The sequence below is a fragment of the Vulpes lagopus genome, chromosome 13 (assembly GCF_018345385.1).
Source record: "Vulpes lagopus strain Blue_001 chromosome 13, ASM1834538v1, whole genome shotgun sequence".
Lineage (NCBI taxonomy): Eukaryota > Metazoa > Chordata > Mammalia > Carnivora > Canidae > Vulpes > Vulpes lagopus.
In genome coordinates this window covers 9,793,108-9,807,686 of record NC_054836.1, presented here as the reverse complement: position 1 = coordinate 9,807,686, position 14,579 = coordinate 9,793,108, and the positions used below count along the sequence as shown (strand labels likewise).

The 14,579-nt window shown below is 40.4% G+C and overlaps 1 protein-coding gene across 1 annotated transcript; it reads left to right on the top strand.

Annotated features, from left to right (window-relative positions):
* Nucleotides 1-2,980: 2,980 nt before the first annotated feature.
* On the top strand, nt 2,981-12,858 carry LOC121474995 (olfactory receptor 2L2-like). Its single transcript, XM_041728141.1, has 3 exons — nt 2,981-3,035; nt 5,304-5,422; nt 11,914-12,858. Exons 1-3 carry the CDS (start codon nt 2,981-2,983, stop codon nt 12,856-12,858), a joined length of 1,119 nt encoding a protein of 372 aa, XP_041584075.1.
* The last annotated feature ends 1,721 nt before the right edge of the window (nt 12,859-14,579 follow it).

Here is a 14,579-nt window from a genome sequence, read left to right as displayed (position 1 = left end):
TGAGACAATATCTATGAACCTGGAGGGCATGTGCTAAGTGAAATAAACCACTAACAGAAGAAAAAAATGCTTTATAATTCCAATTATATGCAGTATCTAAAACTGTCAAATTCATGGAAGTAGCAGAATTGTGGTTGCCAATAGCAGACAAATACAGGGGATTATGATTGCTCTTCAACAGGTATAAAATTTGAGACACTAGATGAATTAGATATCTGCTGTATAAAAGTATGTCTATAGTTAACAATTCAGTATTTTGCAGTTAAGATTTTGTTTAGAGTGTAGCTCTTATGTGTTCTTACTACAACAGAAGAGACATTTTTAAGAGGATGAAAAGAAAGTTACAGACTTGGAGGAAATATGTATAAACTACCTATCTGACAAAGGATTATACCAAAATATATATTAGACTTTGAATTCAATAAAATAATCTACTTAGAAAATAAGCAAATAATATGAACAGGCACTTTACTGAAGAATATCCATATATTGCAAACAAACACCTGAAAAAATGTTTAACATCATTAGCCATTAGAGAAATGCAAATTAAAGTCACAAGGTATCACTGTACTCCTATCAGAAGAACGGAAAGAAACCGCAGTTCCAACAAAAGCAGGAGAAGTTACAGAGAATCCAGATGTCTCATAGATTGGCTTTGGCAAAACAAAATGGTATAGCCATTCTGGAAATGTCATTTCATAAGTGCATTCTTGAGCATGTATCCCAGAGAACAAATGCTTATGTTTACACCAAAAAACCCCCCCAAAAACCTATATATAGTAACAGTGAATTTAGTCATAATGGCCAAAACCAGAGATAAACTAAATATCCTTCAACATGGAAATAGTTAAGCAAACTGTGATACATCCATAGCATGAGATACTACTTAGCAATAAAAGTAAATGAGTGATTGATATATTAAAAAACTTACATAGATTTCAAAGGAATTATACTGAAGGAAACAAAAAATACCAAAGGGTCACATAATGCATTATCCTATGTGTATAGCATCAAAATAACAAAACTACAGAGATGGGGAGCATATTAGTGGATCGGGGCTAAGGAAGGAGCATAAAGAATGAGATCAGTGTTACTATAAAAAATTTGTATGAGGGATCTCTGTGATGGAGTCATTCTGTATCTTGCCTGTGTTGGTGGTCACACAAATTTACACATATGAAAAACTATATAAAAAACTGGTGAAATGTGATTAAGGTTAGTGGATCATGTCAATTCCTGATTGTAATTAAGGGAAAATGTGTGAAGCATAGAATAGATCATTGTATGTTATTTCTTATAACTGCATATAAATCTATATCTTAAAAGTTAAAGTTAAAAAATGGTAGTTAAGACCTATGCATACCAACAACTTGTGGTGTTTCCAGGGGAGAGAGAGTCAAAACATGATTGTTTTTCCAAAGTATAAAGTCTGTGACTTCATACTGACATAAATTAGTGAAAAGGAAAAAAAGGAAGCAAAGAGAAGGAAGGAAGGAAGACAAAAAAAGAAGGAAGAGAGGGAGGGGAAAAAACAGTTTGTATAAGATAATTCCAAATAATTTATGTAGATACTCCACTCCTCATGAAGGTGAAGATTGACCTGCCTCCTACCTTGAGTGTGCACTGTACTCAGTGGTTTGCTTCCAAAGAGTAGGACATAGGTCCAAGTCCCTGCTCCGCTGTGTTGGGTATACTTGGACCCAAGCTCAAACTTGTAAACAAACCCTCCTGTGTTTGCATCGGTGTCGGCTCCTTGGTGGTTTCTTGGATTCGCAATCTTGGGCACAACATTTGGGGGCTTGTCCAGGATCCGAGAAACCCCCAGGACCCCATCCTGAGGGTTTCACACGTGGTGAGTGCACTCAACTTTTTCCACATTTTGTGCGCATATTCTCTGAGAGCTCTAACCGGTAGGAATTCCAATCTATATTGGGTCGGCATTGGCTTAGGTGGACACGCTGGCGGCCGTCGACCAGGGGTCTTGAGGAGATATCCCTTGCCCCCACCGGGAGGACAGGGTCCTCATCTGTATGGAGGACGGAGGTCCTCATGTAAGGAGGGCCGGCTGCCAGCCCTCCGGGTTGCTTTTTGTTTTGTCTACGTGGCCGCACTGGAACGTTTGTCTGTTACCGTGTTCTTGTTACCTGTTTGCACGCTGGTCTGTGTTACTGTGTCCTTGTTAACTGTTTGTGCGTTTGTGTTATTTGTTAATTGTCATAATTGTCTGTGCCTTGGTGTGGATGGGGGACATAATGAGGCAGATGCAAACCACACCCTGTCCCTTATGCTCTCCCACTTCTCGGATGTTAGGGAAAGAGCTTGTATTCTGAGCATAGATATACGGAGAGAGATTCCAAATTTATTGCATATCAGAATGGCCAACCTTCAACGTGGGATGGCCCCGAGAAGGAACTTTTCACCTACCTATTATCTTACAGGTTAAGGCCGTGATCTTCAGGGACAAACTGGACGGCCACCCTGACCAGGTGCCCAACATCCTAGACTGGCAGGACATGATGAAAATTCCCCTCCTTGGCTAAAACCCTTTTTACCCCCCAAAGTGCACAACTCGGCTGAAGGTAAGGAGAGACTCTGGGTCCACCGCCAGACTCTAATGGCAGGTCTCCAGGCTGCCGCGCAAGCCTACCGATTTGGCCAAGGTCTATGATGTGAGACAGGGTAAGGATGAGAGTCCAGCAGCCTTCTTAGAAAGAATCATAGAGGCTTTTAGGCAGTACATCCCTATGAACCCAGAAGTCCTGGAAACAAAGACCGCAATTACATGGCTTTTGTTAACCAGGCAGCTCCAGACATCGAAAAGAAATTGCAAAGAGTAGAGAGACTGGGAGAGAAGAGCTTGCAGGACTTAGTGATAGCAGCAGAATGAGTCTATAGTAATAGAGAAAGTCCGGAAGAACAACAAACCAAACTAAGTGACCAGCAGACTCAAAACCTGGCCAAGATCCTGCTGGCCACAACCATGGATGACCCACAGGAAAGGTGGAGTCACCTCAAGAAGCTGGCCTCAGGGACAGGTAAGGAGGGTGGCCCTGGTCCCCGTCGGGAGCACCCTAAGCTGAACAAAAACCAATGTGCTTATTGCAAAGAAAAGGGCCACTGGATAAAAGAACTGCCCTAAGAAAAGATCTAAGGCCCCTGCCAAGATCTTGGAAATGGAGGACCTGGACGATTAGGGGAGTCACGGTTCGGCACCCCTCCCCCCGAGCCCAGGGTAACTCTTAGAGCAACCTGTTGAATTCCTAGTGGACACTGGGGTACAACATTCAGTTTTATTACAACCCGAAGGGAAATTGGCAAGCAAGACTTTATGTAAGGGGCTACGGGCACCGAACAGTACTCATGGACTACCCGAAGAACTGGGGATCTCGGCATGGGCTGGGTATCCCACTCCTTCATGGTCATCCCTGAGTGCCCCTACCCGTTGTTAGGTCGGGATTTGCTTACCAAGATGGGGGCACAAATTCACTTCCACCTCAAAGGGACAAAAATCCTAAAAAAAGAGGGGCACCCGATTTAGGTGCTTGTCCTGAGTTCAGAAGACAACTATTGTCTCCACCAAACACCCTCAGCCCCAATGACTGACATTGACTGCTGGCTGCAGGAATTTCCCCAAGTATGGTCAGAACCTGGGGGATTTGGGCTGGCCTGGCACCGACGGACCATAACTAAAACCGGGGGCTGACCGTGTCAGGGTCAGCCAATACCCCATGCCTCTCATCTCCCTAACCCAGACTGGGACCCCCGTCTGCATGACTGTCAAGAAATGTTGGCACAGGTGCATGGAATCAGAGCTGATCTCCAGGACCAGCCACTGCAGAATGCGGTCGCCACATGGTACACGGACGGCAGCAGTTTCCTCTGAGAAGGAATCGGATTCGCGGGGGGCAGCTATAACCATGGAAACGGAGACCCGATGTGGGGGCACCGACCCTGCCCTGTTGTGCCCAAGATTGCGAATCCGAGAAACCACCAAGGAGCTAACACTGATGCAAACACATGAGGGTTTATTTGCAAGCTCGAGCTTGGGTCCAAGTGCACCCAACACAGCGGAGCAGGGACTGGGACCCTGAGGTGGGTTTCAGCTTAGTTGTAAGGGCTGGTCTCAGGGACCTCCAGAAGGGCTGGAGGAATTTCTCAAGTTCTGTTTACATTCTGATATGGGGCCTTCAAGGGCATTGAGCTCTGTTCTTATTCTAATATGGGGCTTTCTAGGACATTAAGCTGTAAACTGTTTTCTTCCTGTAACTGAAGTAAGGTAAAGTTCAGCTCTTATTCACATGGGCCTGGGATGGCTGGACGTGTGCTACTACACTAACGCTGAACTTAAAGTGGAATGGCCTTAATTTTCTCAGCCTCCACAGCCGACACCCCCAACTATACTGATGCTGACTTACACTGGATCAAACGCTTGCCTGTGACCCAGTGCTTGCGTGGCTGGTGGAGGGCCGCAGACTCCAGCATCATCCTGCCAGAGGAACTAGGATGGCAGGTCCTATCCAGAATGCATCGGAGTACTCATATGGGAACAAGGAAGATGGAAGACCTCATAGGACATGCAAAGATCACTATTAAAGACTCTGGAACAAAGATGGAGCAGATTGTGGCGAGCTGCCACACATGCCAGGTAACTAATGCCTCTACCCATGGATCTAACCCGGCTCCGAGGGGACTGCCCAGGAGCCTACTGGAAAGTGGACTTCACTGAGAGGTAAAACCTGGAAAATATGGATACAGGTATTTACTGGTGTTTGTAGATACTTTTTCAGGATGGACAGAAGCATTTCCCACCAAACATGAAACAGCACAGACCGTGACCAAGAAACATCTGGTCAGAAGATGGCTGGAAGACATCTCACCGAGGTATGGTTTTCCTGTTAAGATTGGGTCAACGGCCCAGGATTCGTCTCTAAGGTAACACGGGGAGTGGCACTAGTACTTGGGGCAGATTAGAAATTACATTGTGCATATAGGCCCCAGAGCTCAGGACAGGTAGAGAGGATGAACAGAACATTAAAGGAGACCTTAACTGAATTAGCCCTGGAGACTGGCGGGGACTGGGTGATTCTCCTCCCCTTCACCCTATAGGGTGAGGAATTCCCCATATAAGATGGGACTGACTCCCTACGAGATCATGTTCCATCTTCCTCCACCTGTTATCCCCAATTTAAAACCTGAAGTGCTTGCTGAATTTGATGATCACCAACTTCTTTTCTCCCTCCAATGAACCCATGAGCAGGTGTGGCCTAAGCTGAGGGCCCTCTATGAGACTGGGCCACCCCCAGACCCCCATCGATATCGGCCAGGTGACTGGGTGTACGTGCGGAGATACCAGCACCAGACAGTTCAGCCTTGCTGGAAGGGACCTTACATCCTGATTCTGACCACTCCCACTGCTCTAAAGGTCCATGGGATTACTCCCTGGGTCCACTACACCCACGTCCAGCCAGCTGACCCACACGCTGTTCTCAAGGACTTTGTTCAGAATGGAAAAGCCAACCGGACAAGGACAATCCCCTAAAGCTAAGACTGCACTGTTCTCACTTATTTCCCACCTTCAAGACTCCCTAGTCTGAGGTTGTCCTTCAAAATAGAAGGGGATCAGAACATGAAGATTCCTAACTCTGGGAAATGAACTAGGGGTGGTGAAAGGGGAGGTGGGTGGGGGTTGGGGGCGAATGGGTGACGGGCACTGAGGGGGGCACTTGACAGAATGAGCACTGGGTGTTATTCTGTATGTTGGTAAATTGAAGACCCATAAAAATAAATTTATTATTTAAAAAAAAAACAACAAAATAGAAGGGGATTAGACTTAGTCTTCTTATAACAAAGGGTGGGGGTGGGGGTTACATGCTGCCTTAAACTTAGGATGTTGCTTCTTTGCTGAAATGTAAATGGGAGCAAGAACAGCAACAAGGTTGGTTCGAATCCTGATTTAATCATTCCCCCTGGCTCACTCTGAGAGCAACCTGGACCCATGATTGGGTCCTTCCTTAGGTTCCTCTGAGAGGGGAAAATGTGGAGGCTGAGAAAATTAAGGCCATTCCACTTTAAGTTCAGCGTTAGCACAAGTCCAGCCATCCCAGGCCCCTGCGAAGAAGAGCTGAACTTTACATTACTTCAGTTACAGGAAGAAAACAGCTTGCAGCTTAATGTCCTAGAAAGCCCCATATTAGAATAAGAACAGAGCTCAATGCCCTTGAAGGCCCCTTATCAAAATGTAAACAGAACTTGAGAAATTGCTCCCCCCCTTCTGGAGGTCCCCTAGACTAGCCCTTAAAACTAAGCTGAAACCCACCTCGGGGTCCAAGTCCCTGTTCCTCTGTGTCGGGTATACTCGGACTCAAGCTCGAGCTTGTAAATAAACCCTGGTGTGTTTACATCAGAAAAAACAAACAAACAAACAAACAAACAAACAAAAAACAAAGAGTAGGACATAGGGACACCTGAGTGCCTCCGTGGTTGAGCATCTGCCTTTTGGCTCAGGTTGTGATCCCGGGGTCCTGGGATCAAGTCCCACATTGGACTCCTGCAGGGACCCTGCTTCTCCCTCTGCCTGTGTTTCTGCCTCTGTGTCTCTCAGGAATAAATAAATAAAATCTTAAAACAAATTTTATTTTTAAAAATATTTTATTTATTTATTCCTGAGAGACACAGAGAAAGACACAGGCAGAGGGAGGAGCAGGCTCCATGCAAGGATCCTGATGTGGGACCCGATCCCGGGTCCCCAGGATCACACCCTGGGCTGCAGGTGGTGCTAAACCGCTGTGTCACCGGGGCTGCCACAAAACACATTTAAAAAAAACAACAACAAAGAGTAAAGCATATAAAAGGGGAGAAGGAGTAATTTTACATTGGAAAAATCTGGTGAAAATTACCCCAGACAGGTGACCAAGATTAACATCATCAGTAGTAGTTCATATAGGCATAATGCACCCCTAAGAAGACATGATAATTAAGGGCACTTAATCTATGCAATCTTCTTTTCTGAAACCCATAACCTTTGTCTAATGATTAAAGCAAAAACAAAAACAAAAAACACAAAAAAATTGAGGGACATTGTATAAAATAGCTGTCAGTACTCCTCAAAATTGTCAGGGCCATTAAAAACAAAGACCTGAGTGGCTCTCACACCCCAGAGGGTCCTAAGGGGACTTGCTGACTAAATATAAATGTGATTCTTGAAAAGCAATCTGAAAAAGAAGGACATTAGGAAAGTGAGTGAAATATGAATAAAATATAGAATTTAGTTAATATTGGGATACCTGGGTGGCTCAAAGTTGAGCATCTGCCTTTGGCTCAGGTCATGATCCTGGGATCTGGGATCAAGTCCTGCATCCAGCTCCTTGCAGGGAGCCTGCTTCTCCCTCTGCCTATATCTTTGCTTCTCTTCATCTGTGTCTTTCATGAATAAATAAATTAATTTTTTTTAAAAAAGAATTTAGTTAATATTAATGTACAGATATCAGTTCTTTGGTTTTATGAAAGAACCAGGATTGGCTCCATAGTAATGTATATGTTAGCAATAGAGAAATCTGAATGAAAGATCTATGGTACTACACAAATTAATCCCTTTGTCTGTTTGCTGCTGTAGTAATATCTACCTACTTTTATTGCAGTACTCATATCCCATACGTGATCTCTTTCTTCATTAATCAATCTCCCTCATTTTAAAATGCTTTAGTGAATTTATTTTTTTCAATTTTGAATTCTGTATATAGTATATAGCATTTGTTGATCTTAATGAAATCTAATTTAATTAGTAGTGTCAAGTCAGTGTGTACTAAGAATAAGATAATCTTCCAGGAATAGGAAACCATAGGAACATTTAGGCAAAACCTAGACTTTCCATGGCTTGACATCTTGCTAACTGTAAGAGAGTGTTAAAATATCACTAACAGTACAAAGTAGATAATAAGCCAAAAGAGAAATGACATAGTTAACTAGGAAAAATATGTTGATATTTACTGCAGACATAAAGGAAGTTTTCACTGAGGAGGTGACACTTGCATCTGACCTTAAAGAAAAGAAAAAAATTAGCTAACAAGATAAAGTAGAGGAGGTAATTCTAGACAGAGAAATTAGGAATAGAGTGTGAATTCTGGGAATACAAAGGAAGGAGAAAATAAGAGATGTTAGAAAGGAAAAGTCAATAACTGGCTTTGTGGTTACATGGGAATAATGACCAAAATGCAAGAAAATTCTAAATTGGACCTCTGGGAAAACAATAGTGGTGCTGACAAAAAAGAAAATCAGAGCTTGTACTAGTAGATGGTTTGAAGACCTCTAATCATATCCTGGAGAGAATATTTCTCCAGGATGCTATACTTGGATTCCTTAGCCCTTAATCAGAAACTGGCATGGCTGTCATGAAGCTGTCATGAAGCTGGTCTGACCAGGCATTCCATAGTAAACCCCATGGCATTGAGGAATTAGGGAGATCTTAGCTCTGCCCACAATCCTACAGGCTGAGGACAGACATCCTATCAAGACCTACTCAGTTATGTGCTTTTACCTATTAAAAGAGTTTATGTTTTCCTCTTTAATAGTATATTCAGCATTTCCATTTAATAGTATATTCAGCATGCTGGAGTCTGCGGTACCCAGTTAGCAGTAGGAATTTTGAATATTTTATATTTTGTAAGAAATTTCAATGACCGAATACAAATTACAAGGTAAGTGTCTTGATAAGGTAAGTAACCCAGTTTTCCTAGATTGTGAAAATCTGTTTAAGCTAACTCTATAGTTATTTGTCACTAGTATTTGTGAAGCTCAATCTTGGTAAGCAGATGATTTACCTAGGAATAGGACAGTGTTATTTGACTACGACCCAGTTCTTTCTGTATATCACTTAAGTAGACATAATGATGTTGAGTCTCTTCCCATATAGCCCAACAAAATAAAATGCTGGAAAGTGCTTTGAAAGCAATAAGAGATCATAAGTCAAAATGAAGTAATACATTTCAGTAGAAAAATAATTGTTTGTGCTAAAAGCATCTAGTTTGGTCCAGGTACAACATCCAGTGTTCAAAGGCCTGGATTCCAGCCCTAAGGTGATTGTGTATTTAACTCATTTTCAGTGACAGCAACATGCTAAATTTAGAGAGAAAAATAACTTACCAGGGCCTTCCATCATAAATTTCATGGTTTAAGGGGTGAGACATATAAGAAAACATATAGTCACAAACAATGATGAGGGATCCCTGGGTGGTGCAGCGGTTTGGCACCTGCCTTTGGCCCAGGGCGCGATCCTGGAGACCCGGGATCAAATCCCATGTCGGGCTCCCGGTGCATGGAGCCTGCTTCTGCCTATGTCTCTGCCTCTCTCTCTCTCTCTCTCTGTGTGACTATCATAAATAAATTTAAAAAAAAATTAAAAAAATTAAAAAAAAAACAATGATGAAATTTAGGTTTCAATCCAGGCTGTGATGAACATAGTTTGGAAGGAAAGTTTATAATAGAACCTAGCCAAGCCTTGGGATACCCAAAAGTAAGGAAATAGCTCTTGAACTAGACATTGGAAGCTGTATAGCATAGCACTTAAATCAGAGCTGTGCTCTACTTTTCTGAAAAGTTAGAGAATTTTCAAAGATCTGGACATTCTGAAATCTCAGTTTCTCACCATCTGATGAGTCTAATTCAGGCATAAACAAACCAGTGACTACACCAAGATTCACTTTAAGACAGGAGAGAGTAAGATGCATTCTGGCCAATTTTGCCATTATTATTACTATTATTATTATTAATTATTTATTATTATTATTATTATTATTATCTTAAATTATGTCCACATCTAAAAGCAGGCTAACTCATCCAGTCAATCAAACACCCAGTGACAGGAAGCAGATTATGATTGGCATGTGATCTCTTGGTTTGAAGGGGATCCACACAGAATGCCATAATAAAAGTTGGGTATGTAAAGAATATTGGCTATCAGTCCGCTATTTTCTGGCAGTGCCACCACACAGAGGCCTTAGGTGCTTCACAAGAAGTCTCAGGCTCTTAGTGTGAGCAAAGGGAGCAGATTTTGGTATTTTTGTTATCATAATTTCTTCAAAAGTGGTTACTCTTTTTGGTGAACAAATGAATATCAAGTATCCTCATGGAAGCAATGAGTTGAAATCAAACTGTGCAAGTGTTAGAAAAGTAATCAATGACCTAGTATTTGAACATACTGTTTCTAAGGAGAGAGTACTGGATAAACATAAGCAACAGGTTCTTTTAGTCCTTCTGTAAAAAACAAAAAAACAAAACAAAACAAAAAAACAAAGGAAACTTTAATTTCACTGTTAATGTTTACACACATACATACACACAGGTTCCAGAAGAGAGGAGTCACCTAACAATTTAGAAATAATATTTTCAAGAATTTCATGAAAAAATAAATTTCACAGTTTTTCAAGAAGGTAAGATAATAGGACACTGTATTTTATTTCACTACCATTTTGTTAGGATGGTTTTAAAATAATGATTTAATAATAGATTTTATCAAAATTTTGTTGCTAATGCAAAAGGCATAGACTTTTTTTTTCTTTAATCTGTTCTAAATGGTGAACCAACTTTAGACATATTCTGATGTTAGTCTTTCCTTATTTTAAATTTGAGTGATTATTTTTTTATACACCAGTATGGTCGATTCGCTATTTTCTTTATAGTTTTGGAAACTTTTCATGAATACAGTTTCTCTTTTTTGTACTGTCATTGTCTGGTTTCTAACAAGGTCATATGAGTCTCATACAAAAAGTGGAGAATTTTCCCTCTTGTAATAAACTTATCAAAGGTTGTGTAGATATTTAAAACATTTAAAGGTATTAGAGGAGAAGACTAAATATGACTAAGATAGTCTAAAAAGGAAAAAAAAATGTAAATGTGAGGGAAAGAAGCCCTAAAGATTTTCCCTGTTCCCATGAGTGGTATAATAGTTGTACCTAGTGGTTAAGAAGAGTATGAATTCTACAACATAAAGAACCCTATAAGATCATGTAGAAAGAAAAATTTCTGGGGCACCTGGACAGCTCAGTCAGTTAAGCATCCGCCTTCAGCTCAGGTGATGATCCTGGGGTCCTAGGATCAAGTCCTACATTGGACTCCCTGCTCAGAATGGAGCCTGCTTCTCCCACTGATCCTTGCCCTGCTCATGGTCCCCTCCCCACTCTCTCAAATAAATAAATAAAATGTTATAAAAAGGTAAGAAAGAAAGAAAACTTTCTCCCTTACTGATAATCTGAATTTACTATAGACCATGTGAATACAATAAGTGTTTTCTCTGGGTGGAAAATAAGGCTAATTAGATTAAAATTTTAAATAATCATAAATGCCTATAACACAAGATGTAGCTATAATGATCAATTTTTCCTTAAATTATAGTGGCCAGAGCCAAAAGACTTGAGTAAAGTAGAAGTGTTTTAGAATCAGAAAAATTCTTCTATAAATTAAATGAGCAACTTTTTTTTTTTTCCAAAGTCAAATAAAGCCTACGATATTTGACCTGGAAATAAGCATACATTTTTTCTTTCATTATAACATGTACACTCTGGTTTCTAAAAGTACATTAATTCATGGATAAGGGGGTGCCTAGGTGGCTCAGTTGGTCAAGTGTCTGCCTGAGTCCCACCTATGGGGCAGGAGTGGGGGGGGGCGGTCCCTGCTCAGCAGGGAGTCTGCTTCTCTGTTTCCTAGCTCATACTCTCTCTTTCACTCTGTCTCAAATAAATAAATAAAAATCTTTTAAGAAAAATCATGGATAAAGAGTATAGAAAAATATTAAGAACTGATTCAAGTGATTATGGATGAGTCGTTTTATATTTGCCATTGTTATCATTCTTAAATTTTAATAAGAAACCACTTTATTTCTATAACATTTTGAATAACTCTGTTCTCTTTCTGTTATTACAGAAAGACATGAGAAGTAGGAATGAGACAGAATCCACAGACTTCATTCTCCTGGGCTTCTTCCCTGAATTTAAACACATCACAGTCGTGGTCTCCATCATTCTTCTGATCTACATGGCCGCCTTCACTGGCAACACTCTTCTGATCCTCCTCATTTGGTTGTACTCCCATCTCCACACCCCCATGTACTTCCTGCTCAGTCAGCTCTCCTTAATGGACTTGACTTTGACCTCTAGCATTGTTCCCAAGATGGTGGCCAACTTCTTCTCTGGTTGGCGGAACATATCATTCCTGGCTTGTGGGACTCAAATTTTCTTCTCCCTGACTGTGGCCATTGCAGAATGCATCCTTATAACTCTCATGTGCTTTGATCGTTACGTGGCTATATGTGATCCTCTGCGGTACCCAGTTATCATCAATCCTAGAGTCTGCTTACTGATGATTGCCATGTCTTGGGCTGGAGGGGCACTTACTTCTCTGGGTCACACTCTTTTTACCTTGCATTTTAATATCTGCAACCCTAGAGAGATTCCCCACTTCTTCTGCGAAGTCATGGCTGTGCTTAGGATCGTCTGTGAGGATATCTCAGCCTATGAGAAGGCAGTGGTGATAACAAGCATCCTTGTTCTGCTTCTGCCATTATCTCTCATTTTGTCTTCCTATGTTCTCATATTCCTTGCTGTACTCCGAATGAACTCCCCAGAGGGCAGGAACAAGGCTCTAGCCACCTGCTCTTCTCACCTCTGTGTGGTGGGTCTCTATTTTGGTCCAGGTATGTGCATCTACATGAGACCTGGTTCTGCCAAGACTCCAAAGTTGAATCAGGGTCTCTTTCTATTTGGAACTGTCCTCACTCCACTCCTAAACCCTCTTGCCTATAGTCTCAGGAACAAGGATGTTTTAAGTGCACTGAAAAAGTTAATGGGGAGGTATCAGTCCTCAAAGTAAATTACAGAAATCCCAATATCAGTCATAGACAAAATAGAGATGCACCAGCAAAGGGGTATTTTGCCAGTTAAAAAAATAATCCCTTCAAGATCTTGGAAAAGTCAATTCATTTTACTGAGTTTATCTGCAGGAAAAAATGTTTATCCTTTCCTCTCTCCATCTTAGAATTTCTTTCCAATTGTCCTAGATGATGTGCTGATGAAGGAAAGAGAACTGTGCACATTAATTTTCTTCATGATTTATAATTGATGGTAGTCTGCAAGTTAGTATTTCCAAAAGTTTCAGGTTGATCCCATGAAAGAAAAGCCAGTTTTTGCATCCCTGGTTGAAAAAGAAAAAGAAAAAAGAAATTCACCTAGCACATAGATACTTCAGGATAATTCCTGGGTAAAATAAATTAATGGACACAATGATAAATAATCAAGAATCAGATAAATTTACCAGTGTTGTTTTGCTCTAACAGGACTCTGAATTTTTCTTAAACCTGTGAAAATAGTCTTCACTCTATGTCAGTGCTTCCCAAGAGTGGTTTTCTGATGACTTGCATTAGAATCATCTACTGACTTCATAAAATATACTACTTTTGTGCCCATATCAGATTAGCAGAATTATAAACTGTTAAATTGGGCTCAAGAATCTGACTGGCAGGCCAGTTAGTGCTTGCCATGTTTGCCAAGGGTTATGAGCCACTGATCTAATTATTGACCTAATTTTCTAGACTTGTAATGCAAAGTAATTTACTGATTGTAAAGTTTCCTGATGTCATTATAATGTATGTAATAGAATGAGTTAAAGTAGCTAACAAAAACTAATATTATTTTTAAGATAATAGAGAATAAACTTTGTGTTTGGAATAGTTCATGATTTAAAAAAAACATTGAGCACACATGGTAAAAACAAACATTATATGGTCTCATTCATTTGGGGAATATAAAGAATAGTGAAAGGGAATAGAGGGGAAGGGAGAAGAAATGGGGAGGAAATATCAGAAAGGGAGACAAAACATGGAAGACTCCTAACTCTGGGAAATGAACTAGGGGTGGTGGAAGGGGTGGAGGGTGGGGGGTGGGGGTGACTGGGTGGTAGGCACTGAGGGGAGCACTTTATGGGATGAGCACTGGGTGTTATTCTGTAAGTTGGCAAATTGAACACCAATAAAAAATAAATTTATTATTTAAAAAATAAAATTATATAATTTGATTTAAAAAAGTAAAAATAAAAACATAGGTTTATGATATAAAAATATTAATGCTTGAAAATATTTTAACAATAAAATTTTAAGCAGGAGGTATTATAGATGTTTCCAAAGTATTGATATATATCAAAAATTGAAAATACAATATATAGCTGTTACACTAGGAACTTATTATATGTTATTTTTTAAAATGACTGAAATAACAGAAAAGCAGTTTTTCAATCAATAGGAAACACTCAGAAGGAGCAGTAACGACCTAACAACTTATCCCTTAATTATTTCAGAAGCCATCCATTGGACATTGTATTACAGAGATACAAAGCTGAGTTTTGGAAAACTTAAAATCTATGTCAAATTTTAATTGTGCCAACAATATTAACCATGGCCCCTTCATAATTGCTGAAGAGAATGAGGTGAGAGAATCTGGTACAGAGAAGGGCCCTGAAGTTTCCATTGAAATTGAGTCAAAATACCACTTAAGTGAAGGATAAGAATTATATTTGATCCATCTCAAATAAGCAGGCTG